The sequence below is a fragment of the Electrophorus electricus genome, chromosome 4, assembly GCF_013358815.1.
Source record: "Electrophorus electricus isolate fEleEle1 chromosome 4, fEleEle1.pri, whole genome shotgun sequence".
Taxonomy (NCBI): domain Eukaryota; kingdom Metazoa; phylum Chordata; class Actinopteri; order Gymnotiformes; family Gymnotidae; genus Electrophorus; species Electrophorus electricus.
In genome coordinates this window covers 15,034,236-15,061,735 of record NC_049538.1, presented here as the reverse complement: position 1 = coordinate 15,061,735, position 27,500 = coordinate 15,034,236, and the positions used below count along the sequence as shown (strand labels likewise).

Below are 27,500 nucleotides of genomic sequence, written 5' to 3'. Positions count from 1 at the left end.
TCCTCCTTGTGTTGGCTCTATGACCCTGAGCTGCTACACCGACTCTGATTTTGGATTTGCCCGTAATAAATATCGCTCTTCTCCGCACATGCGTCCGCTTCCGAACCGCTCAACGTTATAGAAATAAAGACGCAGTGCAACCCTGATGGCTTGTTATGAATGCACGGGTTGGGGTGTGCTGACATCTGGAAATAGCCTGGAGGAGGCCATGAACTTTGTAACAAGTTGCATACTTTTATGTGAAGACATGATTACCTACAACATTTGTTAAAGTGTATTCCAAAATGTAATGTTGGATTTTAAATAACACAAGAAACATAGTCCACCAAAAGGTGGTATTTTCTTACCCCCCCCCCCCCAGAAATACAGGAGGAGGCAAAACACATGCAAGCAAGATTAAAAAAATAAAATGGGCCAAAAGAAACAATAAGGATATGGTGGAGAAGCCCTTTCAGGAGGGCAAAAGACATGAATGCTATGGAAAGGAATTAAAACTATAGCTGTATCCAGAACCACCATTCCCTGTTGTTCCTGAATCAGAGGAAGACTTTACTGCAGATTTGACCGGTGTAGTTTCACGGTGGAGAGAGAGGAGCTGACATTTCACCTTCTTTTGGAAGCATCAGTCAGTCCTAACGTAAGATTTTGTGCAGCATAGGTAGAGTGAGTTTTCAGGGGATTCAAATCCAGTCCCTAAAAAGAGCAACCCTACCCGTGATAATGGCTTTCTCCTTGTAACTCTTAACATCACTATTAATGAAGTCTTTTGAGAGACTCCTACTACCACAGTACAGGAGACTGTAAATGGATCGCGCGCGCACACACACACACACACACACACACACACACACACACACACACACACACACACACACACACACACACACTTCAATTTGCACATAGGTAGTGCTAATGCTGCTCCATCACACCTATTAACACCTGGAGAGATCCATTTATTAGGCTGCTATTTGTGGACTTCTCCAGTGCGTTTAACACTGTACAACCTTATCTTATGGTACATAAACTTCACTGCATGGATGTAAATCCACATCTTACACCCCTCATCCTTTCTTTTCTGATGGACAGGTTTCAGAGAGGGAAATACAGTGGTCATCTGAGTATTTATAAACTCACATCACCAAGAGTACTACAAGGATACCACAAGTATCTCACCGGTTCTGTTCACATTCTACACAGGAGACTGTAGATGTTGTGCATAAAGTACTTAGATGACACTGCTATCACTGACACCTCTGTCAACTCTGACAGTTGTAGCAGAGACAGAATCAACAGATTTTGAGAGTGGTGTACAAACGGCCATCTGGAGCTGAATCCCAGTAAAACAAAGGGACCGATGATTGAACGCATTGTAGAATATAAGTACTTGGGAGCAACCATCAGTGACACCCTCAGATTTAAGAAAAATGGTGAGTTGATACTCTTCAAGTGCCACCCCAGATTATTCCTCCTTAGGAAGATGAGAAGCCAGAGGTTCAGTTATCAATTTTCCAAACATTCTGTGTGCTTTTTAATGGCACTTGATGAGTATGAAACTCTCAAACAGTAAAACTCTCAAAATCAGCAATAGTTTCCCCACACTTATGCTCCACAAACCCTACACTCTCCTGCCCTCTGGTGTTATAGATCAGTGAATGCTAGAAAAAGCAGTGTCAACAAGCTTTGTTTCTTCTATCCACTTTTTGAACTCCTAGAAGTTTTTATTTTATTCTTTAATGATTTATTTACTCAGATTTTATTTTGTTTTTGTTTGTTTTTTTTACCACCGCACCATGAATAAAGCATTTAAATTGAAATTACTTTAAAAAATTTTTTGCATGTTTAACAGCTTCTCATCGCTCAAAGCTTTTAAGTTCTGCACTGTAATGATCTTCTTTTTTTTTGCTTTGAGTATGTGCACGGAGACTAAAACCACATTTTATTACCTGATTCCAGGACGGCAAAAATATGTTCCCTGCCCCCCTACCAAAAACCATCCCTCCTCTGGTGCCAACCAAACTGAAGTCTGTAGCAGAGATGGACGTGGAGAAAAGGGCTGCGATTTCACCTTTCAGGCGAACTATGAACTCAGCTAGCATTTATACAGCAGGTACACCCCCCAGACAAATAAGAAACACACCTGTACACATCTGTACACAGCTGAGGTATGAGACGTGTTTATGTGCATCTTTGTATCCAGGGGTGTCTACTGTGTTGGGGTTGGGGATCATCTCCCCCAATGCGGCATTCACACAGATGGTGACGACCTTTGGCCTCGCTGGAATCGTGGGTTACCACACAGTGTGGGGGGTCACACCTGCTCTGCACTCTCCCCTAATGTCAGTCACCAATGCCATCTCAGGCCAGTTTCTCTCCCTCTCTCTCTCTTACAGAAACACACACACACACACACACACACACACAATTAAATTGCCTGTCAAGTTTCAATTACTTAAGTGAGATATTATCTGAATGGTGCTGATAACATTGACAGGCACTGGGACTAGCTACTTTGGGTGAAGGTTCACATAAAGCATTTGAGTTGAATTGTTTTTGTGTGTGTGAGTGCGTGTGACTGTGTGTGTATGAATGTGTGTAAGTTTGTGAGGCTCTGGTACGTGTGAGTTGTGAGGGTCTGGTGTGTGTGGGTTTGTGAGGGTCTGGTACATTTGAGTTTGTGAGGGTCTGGTACGTGCGAGTTGTGAGGGTCTGGTAAGTGTGGGTTTGTGAGGGTCTGGTACGTGTGAGTTGTGAGGGTCTGGTATTTGTGGGTTTGTGAAGGTCTGGTACGTGTGAGTTGTGAGGGTCTGGTATGTGTGGGTTTGTGAGTGTCTGGTATGTGCGAGTTGTGAGGGTCTGGTATGTGTGGGGTTGTGAGGGTCTGGTACGTTTGAGTTTGTGAGAGTCTGGTACGTGTGAGTTGTGAGGGTCTGCTATGTGTGGGTTTGTGAGGGTCTGGTACGTGTCAGTTGTGAGGGTCTGGTATGTGTGGGTTTGTGAGGGTCTGGTATGTGTGGTTTTGTGAGGGTCTGCTATGTGTGGGGTTGTGAGGGTCTGGTATGTGTGAGTTGTGAGGGTCTGCTATGTGTGGGTTTGTGAGGGTCTGGTACGTGTGAGTTGTGAGGGTCTGCTATGTGTGGGTTTGTGAGGGTCTGGTACGTGTCAGTTGTGAGGGTCTGGTATGTGTGGGTTTGTGAGGGTCTGGTATGTGTGGGTTTGTGAGGGTCTGGTATGTGTGGGGTTGTGAGGGTCTGGTATGTGTGCGTTGTGAGGGTCTGGTACGTGTGAGTTTGTGATTGCGTGTGAATGTGTAAGTCTGTGAGAGTTCAGCTTTATGTTGCTGATAATGTGTGTGTGAGTGCGTGGGTGTTTTTGAAGGTCTAGCAGCAGTGGGCGGTAGGTTTGATGATGTTGATAAAAATGATGTGTATAAGACTAAGAACAGTAAGGGCGCTGGTGTGAATGTGTGGGTGTGTAGGAATAACTGCAGTAGAAAGGGGTAGATATTGATACTTACAGTGTGTGTATGTGCACCTGTGTGTGGGTATGTGTGCTTGTCTAACAGGTGGGGGTGGTGTTCATAATGACGGTGTGTGTGTGTGTGTGTGTGTGTGTGTGTAGGTCTAACAGTAGCAGGGATGTTGCAGTTAATCATGACTGTGTGTGTGTATGTGGTCTAACTACAGTAGCGGGTTGGTGTTTATGACAGTGTGTGCCTCCATATGTATGTATGTGCTTGTCTACCTGCAATTGGGGGTGGGGGGTTGGTGTTAATGATTGTGTGTATGTGTGTGCAGGTCTAACTGTAGTGAGGAGGTTGGTGTTGATAATGACTATGTATGTGTGTGCAGGTCTAACAGTAGTGAGGAGGTTGGTGTTGATAATGACTGTGTATGCGTGTGCAGGTCTAACTGTAGTGAGGAGGTTGGTGTTGATAATGACTATGTATGCGTGTGCAGGTCTAACAGTAGTGAGGAGGTTGGTGATGATAATGACTATGTATGTGTGTGCAGGTCTAACAGTAGTGAGGAGGTTGGTGTTGATAATGACTATGTATGCGTGTGCAGGTCTAACAGTAGTGAGGAGGTTGGTGTTGATAATGACTATGTATGCGTGTGCAGGTCTAACAGTAGTGAGGAGGTTGGTGTTGATAATGACTGTGTATGCGTGTGCAGATCTAACTGTAGTGAGGAGGTTGGTGTTGATAATGACTATGTATGCGTGTGCAGGTCTAACAGTAGTGAGGAGGTTGGTGATGATAATGACTATGTATACGTGTGCAGGTCTAACAGTAGTGAGGAGGTTGGTGTTGATAATGACTGTGTATGTGTGTGCAGGTCTAACAGTAGTGAGGAGGTTGGTGTTGATAATGACTGTGTATGCGTGTGCAGGTCTAACTGTAGTGAGGAGGTTGGTGTTGATAATGACTGTGTATGCGTGTGCAGGTCTAACTGTAGTGAGGAGGTTGGTGTTGATAATGACTATGTATGCGTGTGCAGATCTAACTGTAGTGAGGAGGTTGGTGTTGATAATGACTGTGTATGCGTGTGCAGGTCTAACTGTAGTGAGGAGGTTGGTGTTGATAATGACTATGTACGCGTGTGCAGGTCTAACTGTAGTGAGGAGGTTGGTGTTGATAATGACTATGTACGCGTGTGCAGGTCTAACTGTAGTGAGGAGGTTGGTGATGATAATGACTATGTATGCGTGTGCAGGTCTAACTGTAGTGAGGAGGTTGGTGTTGATAATGACTATGTATGTGTGTGCAGGTCTAACTGTAGTGAGGAGGTTGGTGTTGATAATGACTGTGTATGCGTGTGCAGGTCTAACTGTAGTGAGGAGGTTGGTGTTGATAATGACTATGTATGCGTGTGCAGGTCTAACTGTAGTGAGGAGGTTGGTGTTGATAATGACTATGTATGCGTGTGCAGGTCTAACAGTAGTGAGGAGGTTGGTGTTGATAATGACTGTGTATGTGTGTGCAGATCTAACTGTAGTGAGGAGGTTGGTGTTGATAATGACTGTGTATGTGTGTGCAGATCTAACTGTAGTGAGGAGGTTGGTGTTGATAATGACTGTGTATGCGTGTGCAGGTCTAACAGTAGTGAGGAGGTTGGTGTTGATAATGACTGTGTATGTGTGTGCAGGTCTAACTGTAGTGAGGAGGTTGGTGTTGATAATGACTGTGTGTATGTGTGTGCAGGTCTAACTGTAGTGAGGAGGTTGGTGTTGATAATGACTATGTATGCGTGTGCAGGTCTAACTGTAGTGAGGAGGTTGGTGTTGATAATGACTGTGTATGCGTGTGCAGGTCTAACTGTAGTGAGGAGGTTGGTGTTGATAATGACTATGTATGCGTGTGCAGGTCTAACAGTAGTGAGGAGGTTGGTGTTGATAATGACTGTGTATGCGTGTGCAGGTCTAACTGTAGTGAGGAGGTTGGTGTTGATAATGACTGTGTATGCGTGTGCAGGTCTAACAGTAGTGAGGAGGTTGGTGTTGATAATGACTGTGTATGCGTGTGCAGGTCTAACTGTAGTGAGGAGGTTGGTGTTGATAATGACTGTGTATGCGTGTGCAGGTCTAACTGTAGTGAGGAGGGTGGTGTTGATAATGACTGTGTATGCGTGTGCAGGTCTAACTGTAGTGAGGAGGTTGGTGTTGATAATGACTGTGTATGTGTGTGCAGGTCTAACTGTAGTGAGGAGGTTGGTGTTGATAATGACTGTGTACGCTTGTGCAGGTCTAACTGTAGTGAGGAGGTTGGTGTTGATAATGACTATGTATGCGTGTGCAGGTCTAACAGTAGTGAGGAGGTTGGTGTTGATAATGACTGTGTATGTGTGTGCAGGTCTAACTGTAGTGAGGAGGTTGGTGTTGATAATGACTGTGTATGTGTGTGCAGGTCTAACTGTAGTGAGGAGGTTGGTGTTGATAATGACTATGTATGTGTGTGCAGGTCTAACTGTAGTGAGGAGGTTGGTGTTGATAATGACTGTGTACGCGTGTGCAGGTCTAACTGTAGTGAGGAGGTTGGTGTTGATAATGACTGTGTACGCGTGTGCAGGTCTAACTGTAGTGAGGAGGTTGGTGTTGATAATGACTATGTATGCGTGTGCAGGTCTAACTGTAGTGAGGAGGTTGGTGTTGATAATGACTATGTATGTGTGTGCAGGTCTAACTGTAGTGAGGAGGTTGGTGTTGATAATGACTGTGTATGTGTGTGCAGATCTAACTGTAGTGAGGAGGTTGGTGTTGATAATGACTGTGTATGTGTGTGCAGGTCTAACTGTAGTGAGGAGGTTGGTGATGATAATGACTATGTATGTGTGTGCAGGTCTAACAGTAGTGAGGAGGTTGGTGATGATAATGACTGTGTATGTGTGTGCAGGTCTAACTGTAGTGAGGAGGTTGGTGTTGATAATGACTGTGTATGCGTGTGCAGGTCTAACAGTAGTGAGGAGGTTGGTGTTGATAATGACTGTGTACGCGTGTGCAGGTCTAACTGTAGTGAGGAGGTTGGTGTTGATAATGACTATGTATGCGTGTGCAGGTCTAACTGTAGTGAGGAGGTTGGTGTTGATAATGACTGTGTGTATGTGTGTGCAGGTCTAACTGCAGTAGGGGGGTTGGTGCTGATGGGTGGAGGTCTGACTCCCTCCACATTGCCGGAGACTCTAGCACTACTGGCAGCTTTTATTTCCTCCATAAACATTGCAGGTGTGTAGCATCACACATACTACATGCATATATTACACACCCCACACATACTAAACACATGTATTACACACACTACATAGTATACCCATATTACACCACACACACTACACATGTAATACACACACTACACACATGAATTACACCCACCACACAGACTACATATGTGTATTACACATTCCACGCACTGATTAACTTTATTATCCCTTAAAGTGGGAATTTGTCTTTTGCTTCTGCATTTAAAAACAGAAGCAACATTTCACATAGAACTAATTATTGCATAATATATTTATTTTGAATGAATTATAAAAATGGTGCATTTTAAAACTCTAGAGGATACATACTATACATACTATATACACATGCTATACATACACACATTTCACATTCTATATACACATTGCCTGAGTTGCTTACTCTGGGTTTTGTTTAATTGAACATAATATACACACACACCACACATACTATGTACAAACACCATACATCCACGCTACATACAAAGAACACATACTCTATTCACACACTTAACATGTACACTAACATTACATATTCACTACACACAACTCACATCAACACAATGTACACACTACGCATGCTATATACACACACTGCACACACCTCGTGTACACACTACATATGCTATATACACACACCTCACATACACACAGCATACATATTACATACACACTACAGCATATACACATGGTTCATAAACAATACATACAGACACACACACTACATACACTACACATGCAGACACACAGCATACAGCACAACACACACACATGCAGACACACACACCTCACACCCAGGGCTGACTGTACAGCTGGATGATGATGTGAGTGTGTGCAGGTGGCTTCCTCATCACCCAGCGGATGTTGGATATGTTTAAGAGGCCGACAGACCCCCCAGAATACAACTATCTCTACGCCATACCGGGAGTGGCCTTCGTGGGGGGCTATGGAGCATCTATGGCCAGCGGTTACAGCATTGAACAGGTGATACTGGAGATGTGGCTGTGTGTGTGTGTGTGTGTGTGTGTGTGTGTGTTTGTGTGTCTTAGATTGGATGGTATCTATTTTTTCATACCTTCTTGACATTTCACCTGGATATACAGTATATTGACTACACTATTGTACATACCACCTACATTGTATTGTAATTAATTTTGTTATACTTAATATATCATGTATATATTTGATCATATTTTATATATTTCACATATCTTGTTATACTTTACATATATGTATGTGTATATATATATATATATATATATATATATATATAGGCACTCTTCTGTTTTGCACATTGCTACTATTTGCACTTCTGGTAAATGCTAACTGCATTTCATGGCCTTGTACTTGGTACTGTATATGACACTACAGTATATGACACTATTTCTGTAAAAACAGACAAAAATTGCTAAAGGTGATCTCTTGGTAACAGAGGACTTCTACTGCAGATCATAGCTTTACCATGCTCTGCTGAGGACCTGATGATGATTTAAAAATGTTTAGTTGTTGTCTTTTGTGCATTTCTGTGCTATTTCTTTGCTTGCTTGTTGGTACCAAGGTTGTCATAGTTGAGAATGGAAGTGAGAATGCGCTGCCACTATCTCTTAGATGCTCCCAGGGCATGACTCAAATAGCCTCTGACCGCTAAGCCCAACTCCTTGCCTTCTCTTGTGACAAGATATAACTCCGGTGGAGCTGTTTTTACTGACAGGAGAAGGGATGAAAGCGAACTACACTTACGTTTACGGCATTTGGCAGACGCTTTTATCCAGAGCGACTTGCAACAGTGCTTTGTCATCTACTCATAGACTACATCGTAGCCAGAACAGCAGGTTAGAGTCTAAGATATCATTGACCTAAAATGCTGTTGAAATACAGGGATCAATGCTGATGCCTAGAAGTGCAAAACACAAAAGCTCCATGACAGTGGTGAGCTGTCATCTATGATGCAACGTCAGTAAAGCCCGCTGAGATACGTCTGGAAACCTGCATGTCGGAGAACGAGTCGGAGGGTGGGAAAGAAAGAATTGATTGGGTGCTGTCAGCATAGCAGTGGTAAGAGAAGCCATGAGGAGATATTGCATCACCAAGAGAATGAGTATACAAAGAGGAGAGAAGAGGGCCTAATACTGAACCCTGGGGGACGCCGGTGGAGAGATTGGATGTGGATCCTCTCCATGTTACCTGATAGGATTGTCCTTCCAGAAAAGACTGAAAACATTTCCATGCAGGGTCAGTCACACCAAAGGCTGAAGAGAACAGAGAGCAGGATGCTGTGGTTCACTGTGTCAATGGCTGCCAAACGTTCCAGCAGAGTCAAGACTGATGACAGTTTGGCAGCTTTTGCAGCATGAGGTTTCTCTGTCACTGCTGTGAGGGCTGTTTCTCTTGAATGTGTCGGTTTGTAGCCAGACTGATTGGGATCAAGGAGCTGGTTCTCATTGAAGAAAAGAGATAATTGATTGTAAACTGCTCGTTCAAGAGCTTTTGAGTGGAAAGGGAGAATTGATACTAGTCTGTAATTGGTTATGTTGGAGCTGTTGAGTGTGGCCTTAAGGATTGTTACCACCCTGGCGGCTTTGAACGCAGTTAGTACATATCAGCAGGATAAGGAAGAGTTGATGATGACAGAGATGAAAGGAAGTAGCTCTCTTGAGATTGTCTGGTACAGAGTGGAAGGAATGGGATCCAAGGGACATGTAGTCTGATTGCTGGAAGTCAGCAGTTGAAGAATTTTGTCTGAGGAGAGAGGAAAAAAAGAAGCCAGAGAGTTGGATGTAGGGGAGTGAACACTGGTTGGAAGAATGAGAACAGAGGAAAAAGACAGAGGAAGATTGCTGCAACCTTTGCCTCAAAGAAGGTGATGAAAGAGATGAGGAGGGAGTGGGGGGGTTAAGGAGAAATAAAAAAAATAGTGAAGCGCTTGCTTGGCTCAGATGCTGATGATTCAAATTTTCCTCTGTAGTGGGATGAATTTGCAGATGTTACTCCCAGTGAGAACTTGGAAAGGAGAGACTTGTATGAGCTGAGGTCTGAATTTAGCTGAGTTTTTCTTCACGGCCTCTCTGCAGTCCTTGGTTCTCTCTTGTGACAGCAGAGTGTTTCTGTTAGCCAGGGGGCAGGTGAGGGAGAACTTGCAGGTCTAGAGGAGAGAGGGCACAGAAGATTCATCGATGAGGAGAGTGTAGGAAGGAAAGTATTAGTAACTGTATCCAGGGCGAGAGAAGAAAGTGAGGAAGGGTGGACAAAATAGTAGAAGTAAGGGAAGAGAGTGATGGAGCGTGGATTGTGGTGGAGGGAGGGTGAACAGACTGGGGAGGGAGAGAGAGAAAGATAGAAAGTGATGGTGTGAGAGGTGGAAGGGGGTGACTGCGATGCCTGATGTTGTGGTGGTCTGAGTGAAAATCAGTTCACCAAGGAGAATGAGTGGGTTTCCTTCAATGGGGAATTGACTCATAGGCGTCAAGCATGTCTATGAAGTTATATAGGGAATGTGAAGTTTCCCTATATATAGGGAAGTTATATAGGGAATGTGAAGTTTCCCTATATATAGGGAAGTTATATAGGGAATGATGTAAAGTTTGGTGGGGAAAGACACTGTAATAGCATGAAATTCAAAAGAAGAGATTGAAAGAGGAGAGAAGGGAATTGGAGTGAAACGCCACTACTGGCACCATATAGTTGCTTCGGGCAGGTCAGGCTTGTTAGCTTGGGAAAGCTACTCACATATGAGAAGGAGCTCTGATTTCAAACCTGTTTTCTTGTAGCTATACTTGTTTATGGGAAAGGCTTCAGCAGTAAACCCTGAGTAAAATCCTAAGCTGGAACCCCTAAGGTAGTCCGATGTTGAACTCCAACATCCTTCCTGCAGCTCCTGTGATGTCCCTACTGCCAAATAGTATCGGCTCTTTCCTTTGGACCCCATCAGTGGCATAGAGTGGGGGGACCTGCTGCTTGGGCAACAGCTTGTCTCCCATATCAATCTGCCTAAGTCCATGTCTTGGACAGAACACTCCAACGTCATCTTAGTACAACAATACAACACAGGGAGCAACAGCCTACTGGTTTTACACCAGGCTTGATTGACATAGAGCCAGTTGCCAGGGGTCACTTTTGTCGGTGGGAAGGATCTTTGTGCCTCACTCGATAGCTACTGCCCACCTAAGCTGAGCAACCCCCTGCCACTAAGGTGCTGTCCCACCACAGGTTGCTTGCTACATTGGGTGTATGAAGCTTAGTGCTCAACAGCTTGACTGGTGAACTGCCACACCAGTCAAAAAGACTCTCTTGAAAATGGTAGAGCCTGTTGGAAATAGGACAGAGAGAATCCTGTCCTTAAGAGTCCAATCGATCGATGGTCCTGTCAATCTTGTAAATGTTTACGCTGCTAGCTTGGCCATGTCTGTTAGACGTCTGATGGAAGAAACCCTAAATATCTTTTTTTATGGAGACCTGGCCACTGGTAAGAGAGCTACAGAATGGCTACACCTTTGATTTAAGAATGTCTGCAAATGATGTCTGAAAGCGCTGGACATGCAAATGGATAGGTGGCAGGAACTTGCTGATGATCATGTTAAATGAGGATGAGACCCCGTCAGAGGCCGTCACGTTTATTTCGTCACGGCGGGCTTCTGCATCCCACCTTGCCTCCCACATTACATATATATATATTTTACGTTTAATAAACCTACATTAATAAGAAAACTTATAATGCATCATTTTCTGATAAAAACAACTTGTCACTGGCAAATCTTCTATTGCCTTCTTCTTCTACCCCCATTTCTGCTAGCACAGGCCGAAGCAGTGTATGTGTTTGAAGACACATGCACATTTCATTTCTTTACCTCACTTTTCAATTTAAGTCAGCATAAATAGCTCTGCTGTCATCATGTACCATCAGGGTCAGCTGCAAAATCCTTTCTCTATGTGGTTTAAATACAGATGTAATGTACCGTTAGCCAACCTGGTAGCGGTAATATCTCTCTAAATTAGCTTAGCATTTCTCGTCTTGATGATGCAACTTGATGGTGTAACATTTTATGAGCCCATTTCTAATCTTTAATTTAATTAAATACCCAGACAATCTCCTAAAAATGATTCTGGTTTTTAAAAACAGTAACAATTTCATAGAAATGATTTCTAAATACCCTGATATACTGTAATACCTTGATACCACCCAAGTCTAGTTTGTGTATGTATGCTCAAATGCCAATTTATATGAATTGCCTGCTTTGTAGGTTCACTTTGTAGGAGTACAGTTAAGAGTCTATAGCCCACCTGTTGCTGTGCACTGCCATGTCTCTTCTGGTGAGTGCACTTTGCAGGTGTGCTGGGGTACTGTGCAAGATATGCAGGTATGCTGTACAGCTGTGCAGATATGTTGTACAGGTGTTCTGTACAGGAGTGCAGGTGTGCTGTACTGGTGTACTGTTCAGATGAACTGTACAGTATAGTACATCTGCACACCTGTACAGTGCACTTGCAAACCTGTACAGTGCACCTGACACATGTGTACATCAGACGGTGTAAGTCGAGTCACCAGTGTAAGTGGAGGATGGTGAGCACATTCATAGATTGCTATGATGCTAATTTTTCTCTTAACTCTAAAAAGGAGTTTGTGAAATTTACTGGGACAATGATATGTTTGTATGTGTGTGTGTGTTTTTTTTGTGTGTATGTAGATGATGTATCTAGGTTCAGGGCTGTGCTGTGTGGGGGCCTTGGCAGGTCTGTCTGCGCAGGGTACCAGTCGCCTAGGAAATGCTCTTGGCATGATCGGAGTGGCTGGGGGTATTGCAGCAACCCTGGGTGCACTCAAACCCTCTCAGGAACTTCTGACACAGATGTCACTTGCCATGGCAACAGGGGGAGTTCTGGGTAATACTGACACTCACAATTCCTTACTCACTTTCTTTTTTTGAGTTTACACACGTGTGGAAATTGTGATCATATTCAGACTGAAGCAACATTTTTGTGACTGTCATATGAGCATCTTAAATGGGATTTATTAGCCAGTCTTGATTTACTGTGGCTTGGTATAACTTAATTGGACTTACTTTGGCATGTCACTTTCTAACTTGTTTGAATTTTTTGTGGCATGTGTATATCATAACTCACATAACTCATTTACTGTGACGTATGTATAGCTTAATTAGATTTACTGTGGAATGTGTATATCTTAATTGGATTTACAGTGGGATGTGTTTGTCTTAATTGGATGGACTGCAACATGTATATCCTAACTGGTTTGCATATGGGATGTACATATCAACCGGTTTACTTCAGCCAAAATGAAGCCAGCATTACCTGCAGTACCGTTACACCTGCGTAGTTTGAAAGCTGCTTTGTCATGCACTGGTATTTCCTGCTTTTACCCGTCATCGCCAGCACAAGGGCTTGTGTTCAGGGGTCTTTGGTAACCCAATGTGCAAAGAACAAAAATGCAGTAGATTATATTTTCTCTCTATTGTGCTACCTGGCGTTATTTAGAACACCCGCTTTCCCATGACACAACTTTCTTTGCAACTATCTATAAGTCATACACATTACTGCAAACACCTCCAACTATCACCTCAATCTGGTTATGTGTTTAAACACATTGTGTTATTGCCTGTCCCAGTCAAAAGCTCCTTATTTAACTTATAACTCACTCTAACCCTGGCTGACCCTGACCCTAACACTAATCAAGTGCTCCCTAACCTGGGTCAGGTGGGATAAATTAACGAAAAACACTAAGTTGTTCAGAGCATTGGGTCTTCTACGCTGTGACAAAGGCCCATGGGTATACATGTGTTGCAGAAGAAGCAGTACAGCTACAGGTTTGGTCTCCACAGGCTGCCTGTCTCTGGTAGAGAATCTCTGCGGCCAAGAATAGTTTGCATTTAACAGCCACTTGCACGGATAATTGAGGCGGTGGGGTAAGTCTCAGAGCCTGGCGGAACAGGCTGAGGCTTTCTAGTCAATGAGACTAGAAAGTTTACTTCTTTACTGACCCCACTGGCAGTCGAAATTATGTATGTGTGCATATGTGTATGCTCATGTTCATGTCTGACCAACGCTAAGATGATCGAGATCTCAGGAATCTCACGTGTGTCTGTATGTATGTGTGTGTTCTGGTCTGACCACCGCTAAGCGTATTGAGATCTCAAGAATCTCACGTTCATGCGTGTCTGTGTGTGATCAGATCTGACCTTTACTAAGCAGAGCCGGATCTCAGGAATATCACGTTACTGTGTGTGTATGTACGCATGCGTTCAGGTCTGACCATCGCTAAGCGGATCGAGATCTCAGACCTGCCTCAGCTGGTCGCTGCCTTCCACAGCTTGGTGGGCCTGGCTGCTGTTCTCACCTGCATTGCAGAGTTTATGATTGAGCACCCACATTTGGACACCCACCCTGCTGCCAGCGTGGTGAAGACCGTGGCCTACCTGGGCACCTACATCGGGGGTGTCACCTTCACCGGCTCGCTTGTCGCCTACGGCAAGCTGCAAGGTATGTTTTCCAACTGCGCCTAGGTTGACTCCTGCCCCATGATTCCATCAATAGCAGCTGGTGTGTGCCCTTGTTTCCCGCCTGCTGATTCAGACTGGGGGCCAGCACTGTGCTGGAGGGGATGTACTCACACGCTCCTGCCATTGGTCTCTCACTCTCGGGAGTTTTGACTGATGAGCCACAGATGAAACCATTTGGAGGCTGAGACTCTGGCTTTGCTCAAAAGTTCCTTTGGTTTTAGGATGTGTGGGGTCAATGAGGACGAACCAGCACTGAGAGGCCCCTGTGAAGAGGCAACATGCTTAAAATCAGTAGTCTTAACTGATTATGTGCTTTCTGATTGGTTGGTTTTGGAGGGTGGAGGAGTCTTCCTCAGAACTGCTGCCAATAGACTGATAGGGCTGAGAGGTTAAAGATGCCACTCAGGTCTTCTGACACAGATGCGCACACACACACACACACACACACACACACACACACACACACACACACACACACACACACACACACACACAGATAATTATCTGCAGGTTTCTGAATCCAATTCTTGGCAGAGTTGTCATCTGTTATGATGAGTTTTCTAACCTGTCCCACCAGCCTGCCCTGGTGTCTGACAGACAGCCCAGTGATGGGTGAGTCCCTGGGGCTTCTGCTTGGACACAGAACTGCACAGTTCTCCTCTAATTACACTGATGAGTGTGTCTGATCAGGGAGAGCACTTACATTATCCATCGTCTGCCTTGATTAGCTGGATCATGTGTGTTGGATTAGGGTTCAAAGTCTGCATCTATACTAAGCTGTGCAGTGCTGCGTCTCACCAGGACTGCCTGGAGGTAGAATACCAATTCTCCAACATTAGGAGAGTAACTGTGGGTGTGCGTGTGTGTATGGATGGCTTAGTCTGGAGATATAATTAGCTTAATTAGAAAATTATCTTTGGGTTCTAACAGTTTTCTGTGTCCAGTGATATTCCTTTAGACCCACTCATATGCAGTATCATCGCCCATGGAACTCCAGTTGCTGTTCTACATGTGTGTGTATATATTTATGATGTTAATGAGTGTATAGTAATGTGTGTGTGTGTGTGTATATATTTATGATGTTAATGAGTGTATAGTAATATGTGTGTGTGTGTGTGTATATATTTATGATGTTAATGAGTGTATAGTAATGTGTGTGTGTGTGTGTGTGTGTGTGTGTATATTTATGATGTTAATGAGTGTATAGTAATATGTGTGTGTGTGTGTGTGTGTGTATATATTTATGATGTTAATGAGTGTATAGTAATGTGTGTGTGTGTGTGTGTATATATTTATGATGTTAATGAGTGTATAGTAATGTGTGTGTGTGTATATATTTATGATGTTAATGAGTGTATAGTAATGTGTGTGTGTGTGTGTGTATATATTTATGATGTTAATGAGTGTATAGTAATGTGTGTGTGTGTGTATATATTTATGATGTTAATGAGTGTATAGTAATATGTGTGTGTGTGTGTGTATATATTTATGATGTTAATGAGTGTATAGTAATATGTATGTGTGTGTGTGTGTGTGTATATATTTATGATGTTAATGAGTGTATAGTAATGTGTGTGTGTGTGTGTGTGTATATATTTATGATGTTAATGAGTGTATAGTAATGTGTGTGTGTGTGTGTGTGTATATATTTATGATGTTAATGAGTGTATAGTAATGTGTGTGTGTGTATATATTTATGATGTTAATGAGTGTATAGTAATGTGTGTGTGTGTGTGTGTATATATTTATGATGTTAATGAGTGTATAGTAATGTGTGTGTGTGTGTGTGTGTGTGTATATATTTATGATGTTAATGAGTGTATAGTAATATGTGTGTGTGTGTGTGTATATTTATGATGTTAATGAGTGTATAGTAATATGTGTGTGTGTGTGTGTATATATTTATGATGTTAATGAGTGTATATTAATATGTATGTGTGTGTGTGTGTGTGTGTGTGTATATATTTATGATGTTAATGAGTGTATAGTAATATATATGTGTGTGTGTGTGTGTATGTGTGTATGTGTGTATGTGTGTGTGTGTGTGTGTGTGTGTGTGTGTGTGTGTGTGTGTGTGTGTGTGTATATATTTATGATGTTAATGAGTGTATAGTAATATGTGTGTGTGTGTGTGTGTGTGTGTATATATTTATGATGTTAATGAGTGTATAGTAATATGTGTGTGTGTGTGTGTGTGTGTGTGTATATATATTTATGATGTTAATGAGTGTATAGTAATATGTGTGTGTGTGTGTGTATATATTTATGATGTTAATGAGTGTATAGTAATGTGTGTGTGTGTGTGTGTGTGTGTGTGTGTGTGTGTATATATTTATGATGTTAATGAGTGTATAGTAATATGTGTGTGTGTGTGTGTGTGTGTGTGTGTGTGTGTGTGTGTATATATTTATGATGTTAATGAGTGTATAGTAATGTGTGTGTGTGTGTGTGTGTGTGTGTGTGTGTGTGTGTGTGTGTGTAGGTATTCTGAACTCTGCTCCTCTCCTCCTCCCTGGGCGCCACCTGTTAAATGCAAGTCTCATGGCAGCATCTGTGGGTGGCATGGTGCCCTTCATGCTGAGTGACAGCTACATCACCGGTCTGGGGTGTTTACTTACAGTCTCTGGCCTCTCTGGCATCATGGTGAGACACACACACACACACACACACACACACACACAGCTACATCACCGGTCTGGGGTGCTTACTTACAGTCTCTGGCCTCTCCGGCATCATGGTGAGACACACACACACACACACACACACAGCTACATCACCGGTCTGGGGTGTTTACTTACAGTCTCTGGCCTCTCCGGCATCATGGTGAGACACACACAGCTACATCACCAGACTGGGGTGCTTACTTACAGTCTCTGGCCTCTCCGGCATCATGGTGAGACACACACACACACACACACACACACACACACACACAGCTACATCACCAGACTGGGGTGCTTACTTACAGTCTCTGGCCTCTCCGGCATCATGGTGAGACACACACACACACACACACAGCTACATCACCAGACTGGGGTGCTTACTTACAGTCTCTGGCCTCTCTGGCATCATGGTGAGACACACACACACACACACACACACACACACACACACAGCTACATCACCGGTCTGGGGTGCTTACTTACAGTCTCTGGCCTCTCCGGCATCATGGTGAGACACACACACACACACACACACACAGCTACATCACCGGTCTGGGGTGTTTACTTACAGTCTCTGGCCTCTCCGGCATCATGGTGAGACACACACAGCTACATCACCAGACTGGGGTGCTTACTTACAGTCTCTGGCCTCTCCGGCATCATGGTGAGACACACACACACACACACACACACACACACACAGCTACATCACCAGACTGGGGTGCTTACTTACAGTCTCTGGCCTCTCCGGCATCATGGTGAGACACACACACACACACACACAGCTACATCACCAGACTGGGGTGCTTACTTACAGTCTCTGGCCTCTCTGGCATCATGGTGACACACACACAGCTACATCACCAGACTGGGGATGGTTACTTACAGTGTCTTGCCTCTCCAACATCATGGTGAGACAAACACACACACACACACACACACACACACACACACACACACACACACACACACACACACACACACACACACACACACACACACACACACACAGCTACATCACTGGCCTAGGGTGCTTATTTGCATTGTCTGGCCTCTCCAGCATGCACACACATTCTCACACACTTACATGGAAACTCTTGTATGTTTGTGTGTATGTGCAGGGTGTAACTCTGACAGCAGCCATAGGGGGCGCTGACATGCCAGTGGTCATTACAGTGCTGAACAGCTACTCTGGCTGGGCACTGTGTGCTGAGGGCTTCCTGCTCAACAACAACCTCATGACCATCGTGGGCGCTCTGATTGGCTCATCTGGTGCCATACTGTCTTACATCATGTGTGTGGTGCGTAAACAATGTTATGTCTGTCTCCATAGTTACAGTTCTGAAGTAGGGTGTTTGACAAGTATATGTGCGTGTGTGTGTGTGTGTGTGTGTGTGTGTGTGTGTGTGTGTGTGTGTACATGCATGTGTGTGTGTGTCTCTCTCTCTCTCTCTTTCTGTGTGTGTATGTGTGTGTTACTGTGTCAGGCGATGAACCGTTCCCTTCCCAACGTGATTCTCGGTGGGTACGGAACCACGTCCACGGCGGGTGGGAAACCCATGGAAATTGTAGGCACACACACTGAGGTCAATGTGGAGCAGACCATCGAAATGATCAAGGAAGCCAACAACATCATCATTACTCCTGGTCAGAGACAAACCCACACAGTTGGAGAATAACCGGTGCATTGTAACCAGCATTACCAGCAGAGGGCGATATTTCCCTGTGACACTCATGCATGCATTAAATACTACATTACACATGAACACATTATGGGGGAGCAAGAGGCCGAGAAGGAGCAAGACAGACAGAGAGAGAGAGAGAGAGAGAGAGAGAGAGAGAGAGAGAGAGAGAGAGAATGAATATGTATAGAGAGTGTGAGTGACAGAGAGAAGGAGAGAGAGAACCAGAAACAGAGAGATTCTGTTCTCTGTAGGTGAGGACACACTTCACCCCTCTACTCTCTCTCTCTCTCCCTTACACACAACACAGGTCATGAACGAAGGCATGTGTGTGTGTCTTTCTCTTGCACGCACTACCCCTGCTGTGCTGGATTGCACAAACTTGGTGGGAAACACCGCAATCTGAATTTAATCAAATGGAGTTCCCCCAGACTCCACACACACATGCAAACACACACACTTACTTCCAGGTTCCTGGGATGCTGGAGCACTAAAGCCAAACAGACGTGACCGCTGTATGCACACACACACACACACACACACACACACACACACACACACACACTCCAAGATTTCTCACTTTAACTTATCATCATCACACATTCAGCAGGTCGCTGTGCAGGAGCAGTGACGGCTGTGTGTGTGTGTGTGTGTGTGTTACAATCTCAGGTTGGGGCCTGTGTGCAGCAAAAGCTCAGTATCCCATCGCTGACATGGTGAAGATGTTGAGAGAACAAGGCAAGACTATTAGGTAAATAGTCCTCCTTACACACACACACACACACACACACACACACACACACACACAACTGTTCTGAGATAGCTGATGGTCCTAGAACTTCTCTCCAGTCTGATGTTCCTAGAACACTGCTGGGGCAATTCAATTGCAGCATACTAAAAGAACTCACTTTCAACAACAACTGAAAACAAAAGAATAAAACATAACATAACATAGATAAAAAAACATAAAAATGGCATAAGACAACATAAATCCGCCATCTATTCAGTTGACTGAGAACTGACGGGATGAATGAATATTTGCATTTATTTGTCGTCATTAAGGGCATTCTATAGCGAGGAAGAAGAAGAAAATAAAAGTGTAGTGGATGTTGGCAGTCCCAGAGAACAGCCCGGGCCTTACTCACAGCCCTTCTGTCTGGTAGCTCAGCTACAGTTCTCTGATGGACTCCAATAATCTTGCTAAATAGGTTTATAATGCAATTTTGTTTCACATTCAAGTTCATAAAACCAACACTTCACTGTTGGTATAGATAAATTATAAAACAGGCTCTATAACAGCCTTGCACAACATTTTCATTAAGGTTTTTTCAATGTTAAAAAACACCCTCAAAAAAACAAACGCCATAGGCCCATTTTAAATAGAGAATCGATCTGGGGTTGACAATTGTCAATTATTGTACATACTTATATTGGGATACGTATATTCATTAACCAACTCAACCTCCATTTCTTTGATAAAAGTTTTGTCCTGAGCAATGTGTTTTGTCTAAAATCAGTAAGCATATATTTAGTTTTGGCTACAATGATGTGTAAAAAAGCTTCATCACACCATTTGATAAAATCTTCCATGACATGGTCTCTTTTCAGCCCTGGAATGTAGATTAACAATGACAGTGTCATCAAAAGATTCCACTATATGTTTATTCACAAAACTAATGCAGCAGTCATCTGTATAGACTATATACAATAAGGAGGGAGTGCACAGCCTTGCAGTGAACCAGTGACCTTAGCTGTTCTGACAAATGGCCATTTACCCTTTTACCCTTTGTGTTTTGTCTGTTAAAAAGTTTAAAATCATCCTACCATGTGATGATCCAAGCCAAAATTATTCTTGAGTTTCTTTACTAAAACACATGGCTGGTTTGTGTTAAAAAAAAACAACACTATTTATATAGTGCTTTTCAAGGACCCAAGGATGCTTACAATAGTCAGTACAAAAGAAAAGACATTGATAGACAAAAACAGAACATAGACAGTATACGGAACATTTGCAAATAGCACTTACAGAACATGGACAAAAGCTGGTGAAAGAGAAACATTATAAACAAGGGAAAAAAGATTTGTTTAAGGTTAGATTTGAGAGGTCCAGAGAGTTCCAGAGCGGAGAAGCACATCTAGAAAAAGCACGATCACCACAGCTGTACAGGCTGAAGGAAGGAGCAGTAAACAGCCCAAATGAGGACGATCTGAGAGTGTGAGTAGGTTTGTAAGGAAGGAGAAGATCAAACAGATATGAAGGAGCGAGGTTCGTTGTAGGTGAGTGTTTGGAAATGAATACAATATTTTACAGGAAGCCAGTGAAGATGTTGGAGAACAGGCGTACTGCGATGGCGAGAGCGAGTCTGGATGAGAAGGTGACAGCAGAGCTCTGAACCATCTGAAGTCTGTGAACAGAGGAGGAGCTAACGCACAATAGAAAAGAGCTGGAAGGGTCCATGTGGCTAGAGATGAATGTGAATTTCGGCAGCAGACTGAAAGAGGGATGACCTAATTTTGGCAATGTTACAAAGAGATTGGAAAAAAAAAGATGTTTTATCTACAGAGTTGATGTGGGCACTGAATGGAAGAGTGGAATAGAGAATGACACCCCTATTTTAAACCAGGGGGAGGAGATACAACCGTATCATCAGTGGAGGGAGAAAGAGAACCAGCTTTTTTGAGAATTGATTTAGAACCGATCAGCACGAGTTTGGTCCTATCACTATATAGCGTGAGAAAATTGCACTTCATCCATTTCCCGATTTCTGATTGACAGGTTTGTAACTGATCAAGAGGTGGATTTTTAATGGATTTAGTACTCAAATAAATCTGGATGTCATTCCCATAGCTAGTACTTGGAATATGTAGGTGCTTCTGCCCCATGTTAAACAGCTGCAGTGCCATCCTCCACCCTTCACTTTGGGCTGTATTGCAAATTGAAATGGAGCTAACAAACTGTTTTCTTTAACTCTTATTATGTTTGAATATTGTGATTACTTTAATTACATTAACCCAATTAGGTTCCCTATTATCCATATTTTTCCTCAACACACTAGTTTCCTGCTTAAAATGATTTATCAAATGTCAGATAAAATCTATTTAATTAATTTGCCAGATATATATTTATGCCTTTTTGACCTTTGACTTTAAAACCTGTAATAGTATTCAGCCCATTCCATACAGAGCCAAGATTATTCATTCTCAACTCCATTTCCAATATATATATATATATTTCAAAGATACAGAAAGACACACATTCCAATAATAGACAGATACACAGATCCAACCAAAATAATCAAAATCAGTGAGAATAAACAGAAGTAAACACCATAATATTGAAAGAAGGAAGGCTGAAGGCTGCAGTGCAGATAGCCATACAAGGAGTTAACAGCAATTCCTGATTTGATTCCATCCCTATCCAATGCATCATGGCAGCGGTCTGTTCAAGAGAAATGATGTCATAGTAAAACAGCAACTGCGAGAGTTGTATGTTGGCATTGTACCTGTTGTCTACAATGGTCCTTTTGCTGCAGTTAAACCAGCAAATATCGAACGTTTTTGAGCTAATGTAAAAGACTCACAGAACAGACAGACAAGGATTATTGGTGATAGGAGTTCCAAGTACAACATATGCAGGAATGTGCTGACCGTCGGTGTTAAACATCAGAATAGGGTATGGGAAGCCTACCCATTCTGTTGTAAGTGTGGCATGGTATAGGCCCTGTTTAAGTACCTAAAGTTAATCAGATCATGAGCAAGCTTCTTTGAGGTAACAGTCAAATTAGGCCATATCCGGCCCCATATAGGCCGGACTTTACAAAAATACAAAGTACTGGATGTTTGTGATCTGATTGCAAACATTTATTGCAGTGATTTCATATTGCATGCAGTGAACAGCCATTATTGCGCATAACCATAGTTCATTGTTCTGCAATTTATTATACTCTGGTAGCTGGGTTACCAGTGGAGTGGTACCAGACAGATATGGAAGGTGCTGTCAGTTAGACAGAGGCCTTTCATTTGGAGTTCAATGGCTTCAAGTTTCACACACTGTGGTACAGTCCACATGTATACACAGTCTGTCTGAATTAGCTGATTACTCTATTACTCTTCTCTGACAGGCCTGAACTGGTTGATGGTTCTAGAACCCTCCTGTGATCATTCTGAACTGACTTATGGTTCTACCCCTTACAGTGTAGGGCAGCTTTGCTCAGTCCTGCTGTGGTCACGTATCTATCTGAGTTAAGGATCAATGAAGGGTATCTAAAGGACCATGTCAGATGCTGAGCTTTAAGACTGGACAATCTGAAGGGAACTTCCAGGAATGACTGGAAGTCATGACTCTCTCTCGCTTTAGACATCTATTGTGTTATTTTAGCAAGATACAAGAGCACTGCTGAGCTTCCCAGACTAATTGTATTTAAAAAGTGGACAAAACACATCTGTTTTTGATATCTCAGTGAAAAACAGTATGACTGACAGACAAGAGGGGACCATGCACACTGAGGCTCCCCTGGGTGTATGTGTGTGTGTGTGTGTGTGTGTGTGTGTGTGTGTTTGGGTTGGGGGCAGAAGAGGACACGATGCAGCTCATGAGTAACCGCAGTGTCTCACAGTTCCAACATTGCACAATCTCAGCAGGCAGACTCTGGGCCCTTCTCTGTGAAGAAGGCAGTCCGAAATCATCATTACTGTCACCATAAAACCATCAATCCAAGCACTGGAGATACTAAAGTTTAGTACTACTTTTATAATCCTGGAGACAAAAACACCACATATTACATTGATCTGGACCTCAACGTATTATTCCAGAATGTTTCCACCTAATCTCTTTTCTACTACATCTCACTACTACAATTTGTTATTTTCCATGTACATAAAAAAAGAGGTAAAACATGTTGACAAACATATAATGGAAACCTACTAGAAACCTGTTGAATTCAATCAATGAACATTTTAAATATGTGATGGTATAAAACACTGGAATTTTTAAAGTCCCAGAGAATTCAGAGTAAATAAAAAAATGCTTAATTTTGATAAAGGTTTTGGGGGAGGTACTAGTGACATCAACGCTTATGCAAACAATTAAAAACACCCAGTTTATATCAAAAGCTAGAAAATCCTAGCAATGTACATGTAGACATTGGAAAGAATAAAATTATTAATAGTTTGTGCACCTGTACTGTGTGACCAAAAGACTCACACCAGCCTAACTAGAAGCCAATCCATGATGTTGATTTCCTGGGGCTAATGTTTGTTTCGGTGCGTTAGGTTTGGCATCCACCCAGTGGCAGGACGAATGCCTGGTCAGCTGAATGTGCTGCTGGCAGAGGCTGGAGTTCCATATGACGTAGTGCTGGAGATGGATGAAATCAATGAGGATTTCCCTGGTGAGCTTAACCATGCAATCCACCAGCAAGATGGACTTGAACAGCACAGTTGCTGTGCTATTTCACTGACAATCATCAACAGTCGAGAAACATGGCTGACTTTCAAGCATAGCACCAACATCACTGACGCTAACACTACGCAAATGTCACATCACAGCCAAGCATGGAATGTGTGTAGGGGGTGTATTGGGTGTCAACTCTGTGGAAAGTGTGGGCTGTGTTGGGTGTCAGCTCTAGGAACGGTGGGTGTGGGGTTTCACCTAGAACTCACATATAGGGCGTATTAATCTCTTTTGGCTGCTTTGGGCTAGTTAATTTTCTTTGAATTGAATTGCGGAGATTTGTCGCAAGTGATGGCCCAAATCTGTTGCGCTCCACTCTGCTCCAGTCCACGTAGATTTTTGCTTTCTAAATCTGAACTATCGGTCTCTTTTTAAGTCAACTCTGTGTGTGTCTCATGCAGAGACTGACTTGACCCTCGTTATTGGAGCCAATGATACGGTGAACTCGGCAGCGCAGGAGGATCCAAACTCCATAATTGCAGGGATGCCTGTGCTGGAGGTGTGGAAATCCAAACAGGTCAGAGGCTTCCAGCAGTGCCGCATGCTCCACAAACATGCAGTGCAACTGTGTTCCATATTGAGTGTGTTCTCTCATTGGTCCAGGTGGTTGTGATGAAGCGAACTCTAGGTGTAGGCTATGCAGCTGTGGACAACCCCGTATTCTACAAACCCAACACCTCTATGTTGCTCGGAGATGCCAAGAAGACCTGTGACAGCTTACAGGCCAAGATCAGAGACGCCTACTACTAACTCCTCCTCCACTGCCCCTTCTGCACAAGACAGCTTCAGAATTACAAGAATAATATTTCTTTAGAAAACAACCGTTTTAATTTTATTGTTTTTTCATGATAAAGTGCCTTTATGAAACAAATAAACCAAGTCATTTCAGGTGATCGCCTATAATTTGACACTTTAATTGCATGCACTGATTTGTAAATAAAATATTTAAGCTGTTACTAATATTGGTTGTGAATTCACTTTGGAAAATACAGCCTCCAGAAAACAAGTTTTGCGCCTTCTGTTCAGACATTTTCTGTGGCCCTGCCCCTCGTGCTGCAGAGTGCACTGTTCTGAGATCAGTTCAGTCCGACAACTGCTGCAGCACCGGCTTGCATTGTTGCATCCAGAGCACCATCCTGCTGGACTTCTCCAGTGTATGGTCAGTTCCTGGAGCAAGCGGCTGGCCTGGGGATGGGCGAGAGGGAATCCGGCATGTGTGTACTAGCAGCACTGCCTCAGCACATACTGTTCATTTGTTAATCCTCTTTGACCCTTGACCTCCATGTCAAGATTTCCCAGCAGCCTGCTTGGCTTTGTTGATAAGCTTGTGCAGGAAAGAGTAGAAGAAGAGCAGATTGTCATACTCTCCCTTATACTCTCTCAGTAGGCAGTGAGTATGGAAGTCCTTCAGGAAGTAATATATGGCTTCGATGGTGGCCAGATATGTGTCTGGAGAGCCTCTCTGGTGGCGCCAGAAACATGTTTTTCTAGACTTCAGTTCCACCTGTGGTAAGGCTGCAGAGACACCGGGAAAGAGAGTGTGACTCAGAGAGAGAGAAACTGAAGGAGTATATATGTATATGTAAGTGTGAAAGAGAATGTACATTTGAAAGAGTGAGTCTCCCGCATATCATGTTCATTAGTGTTAAAACAGGTTAAAACAAGCTGTGCGTGTGTTCCGGCAGGTGGCCGGGTGAAGCAGTGCCTGCGTTACGGCAGGTGCCTGAGTGAAGCTCTTTGCATTAAAGCAGTGTGTGATGGTGTGCATAAATACCCTGCAAGCGTTCATCTGTGATGATCCTGGTGGTCTGATTCCAGGTGCTGTCAATGAAAATGACTCTTTGAACCAGACTGCTGTACTTCTGTGAGTCAGGGGCACTGGTTTGGGCACCTGAGCTCTCTCCAGATTCATCCATCTTGAGTCTCTTGGTCCTCCTCTCCTCCGTAAGGCTGTCTGTTCGTCTTTTCCCTTTACTGTTACAGAAAAAAGCTGGCAGCTCCTCCACCATCATTGCATCGGGGCCTGGGAACACCAGGACGACCTGGGGGTGCAGAACATGGTAAATGCAGATTGAGTATAGTTTGGTGTGAATGAGTCTGTTTAACCTATGGCAGTTGGTCCATAGCACTCGCACGTTTTGGGTGTCACCATCCAGCTCTGGGATGCAGGGGTAGGTGTATATGGACACATCATCCGGCGCAATGAGCTTGGCATGCACGGCTGTGCTCTTTCCATCAGTCTCATTTGGGTGCTTGATGATGTCAATTTTCACAGGCAACTGAGAAAACAATAGAAAAATCTTCATCAGTATATTCTATGACATAATCCCACAATACACATCATTATACCTCCACACTCACTCTACAACCACAATATACAAACCATTATTCCCACATTATCTGCCCTTCCCCTGGGGCCTCCAGTATACACACCATTGGACCAACACTTCTATTACTGGATCTGAAGTCTCTGGCAGCTAAAGCTAAACAAATCTGCTGCAAAGGTTCTTGATAATATTATTTTATTATTTGTTTTAACAATAAAATATTACTAAAATGTAATATTTCTGCATTTCATAGTAACCTTTTTAAACCAATGTGATATACTCTACTCACATCGGTAAAAGTAAGTTTACGATGTCTTTTCGTTATTGTTAAACGCTCCTAACACTCACCTGTACCACGGGAATTTGCTGCGGATTCAGGCCTACTAAAGAACAGCACGTGTAACAGTAAAACATCCTCGAGCCGCCGCACGTGGAGCATTTCAACCTGCCGGTCTTCTGCGCCGTATAAAGCGCGTGGTGTGGAGCCAGCGCCAACCCCTGGAGTGCTTGGTCCGCTTGCTCGCGAATATCCCGCTGGTCTGACTGTTTCTCTTTTGTCTGACAAGTCTCCTGGGGTTTTGGTAGTTCGTCCGCAGTATTTTCAGACATCACTCCCAGTTAGCTAAATCACAAAGTGGGGGGAATCTTGGTAATCACGGAGGTTAAAAAAAAAAAAGGCTTGTTAGCTACCTAGCTAGCAACAGCGTTAATGTAACCGGCGCGCTCTACCGGTTTTCTAATGAACGACTTTTTATTAACTGTTAAAACATCTTACTTATAAGACATTTAAGTCCAGTGACGGATCGTCAGGTTATTAGTTAGGTAGCTAGGTTAGCTTTCTAGCTAGCGACAACCAGTTAGTTAGGTTAGCTAACGTTAGCTAGCTAATTTAGCTGACAACATCGAACCCAGTCAAACGGGATACGAACGATAACAATGACACCTACCTACCTTTCAGAGTATCCACACAGAATCCGTTAAACACAAACAAATATACTTTATTGATTATTAGTTATATAATTTTGAAGTTGATACCGTTTACACGGGAAACTGGGTGCATTCTAACCACTCTTGAAACACCGGAAACACTTATACATTTGGCAGGAAATGGACGTGTTTGTTTACTGTTACTAAGCA

The 27,500-nt window shown here is 43.2% G+C and overlaps 2 protein-coding genes across 5 annotated transcripts in view; one reads left to right on the top strand and one right to left on the bottom strand.

Moving 5' to 3' along the window:
• Positions 1-24,992, top strand: part of nnt2 (nicotinamide nucleotide transhydrogenase 2) — a 30,826-nt gene extending 5,834 nt beyond the window's left edge. The window contains exons 9-21 of the mRNA XM_035525723.1: positions 1,954-2,107; positions 2,198-2,359; positions 6,607-6,717; positions 7,567-7,712; positions 12,410-12,605; positions 13,986-14,219; positions 16,722-16,882; positions 18,024-18,203; positions 18,390-18,549; positions 19,254-19,335; positions 23,856-23,974; positions 24,438-24,553; positions 24,640-24,992. Of these exons, the coding sequence (XP_035381616.1) occupies positions 1,954-2,107; positions 2,198-2,359; positions 6,607-6,717; positions 7,567-7,712; positions 12,410-12,605; positions 13,986-14,219; positions 16,722-16,882; positions 18,024-18,203; positions 18,390-18,549; positions 19,254-19,335; positions 23,856-23,974; positions 24,438-24,553; positions 24,640-24,786 (1,968 nt within the window). The 3' untranslated portion in view covers positions 24,787-24,992. The remainder of the gene's footprint in view (positions 1-1,953; positions 2,108-2,197; positions 2,360-6,606; positions 6,718-7,566; positions 7,713-12,409; positions 12,606-13,985; positions 14,220-16,721; positions 16,883-18,023; positions 18,204-18,389; positions 18,550-19,253; positions 19,336-23,855; positions 23,975-24,437; positions 24,554-24,639) is intronic.
• A 94-nt stretch (positions 24,993-25,086) lies between these two features.
• Positions 25,087-27,438, bottom strand: dtwd1 (DTW domain containing 1). Of its 4 annotated transcripts, none has more exons than XM_035525724.1 (5): positions 27,311-27,438; positions 26,712-27,008; positions 26,172-26,315; positions 25,811-26,078; positions 25,087-25,551 (listed from the first exon to the last, which is right to left on the bottom strand). In XM_035525724.1, exons 2-5 carry the CDS (start codon positions 26,970-26,972, stop codon positions 25,322-25,324), a joined length of 903 nt encoding a protein of 300 aa, XP_035381617.1. In that variant the 5' UTR covers positions 26,973-27,008; positions 27,311-27,438; the 3' UTR covers positions 25,087-25,321. The 4 variants fall into 4 exon arrangements, with proteins under 4 accessions (XP_035381617.1, XP_026878599.1, XP_026878600.1 ...); XM_027022798.2 differs by having other exon boundaries at positions 26,712-26,985; XM_027022799.2 differs by having other exon boundaries at positions 27,315-27,438.
• Positions 27,439-27,500: the final 62 nt, after the last annotated feature.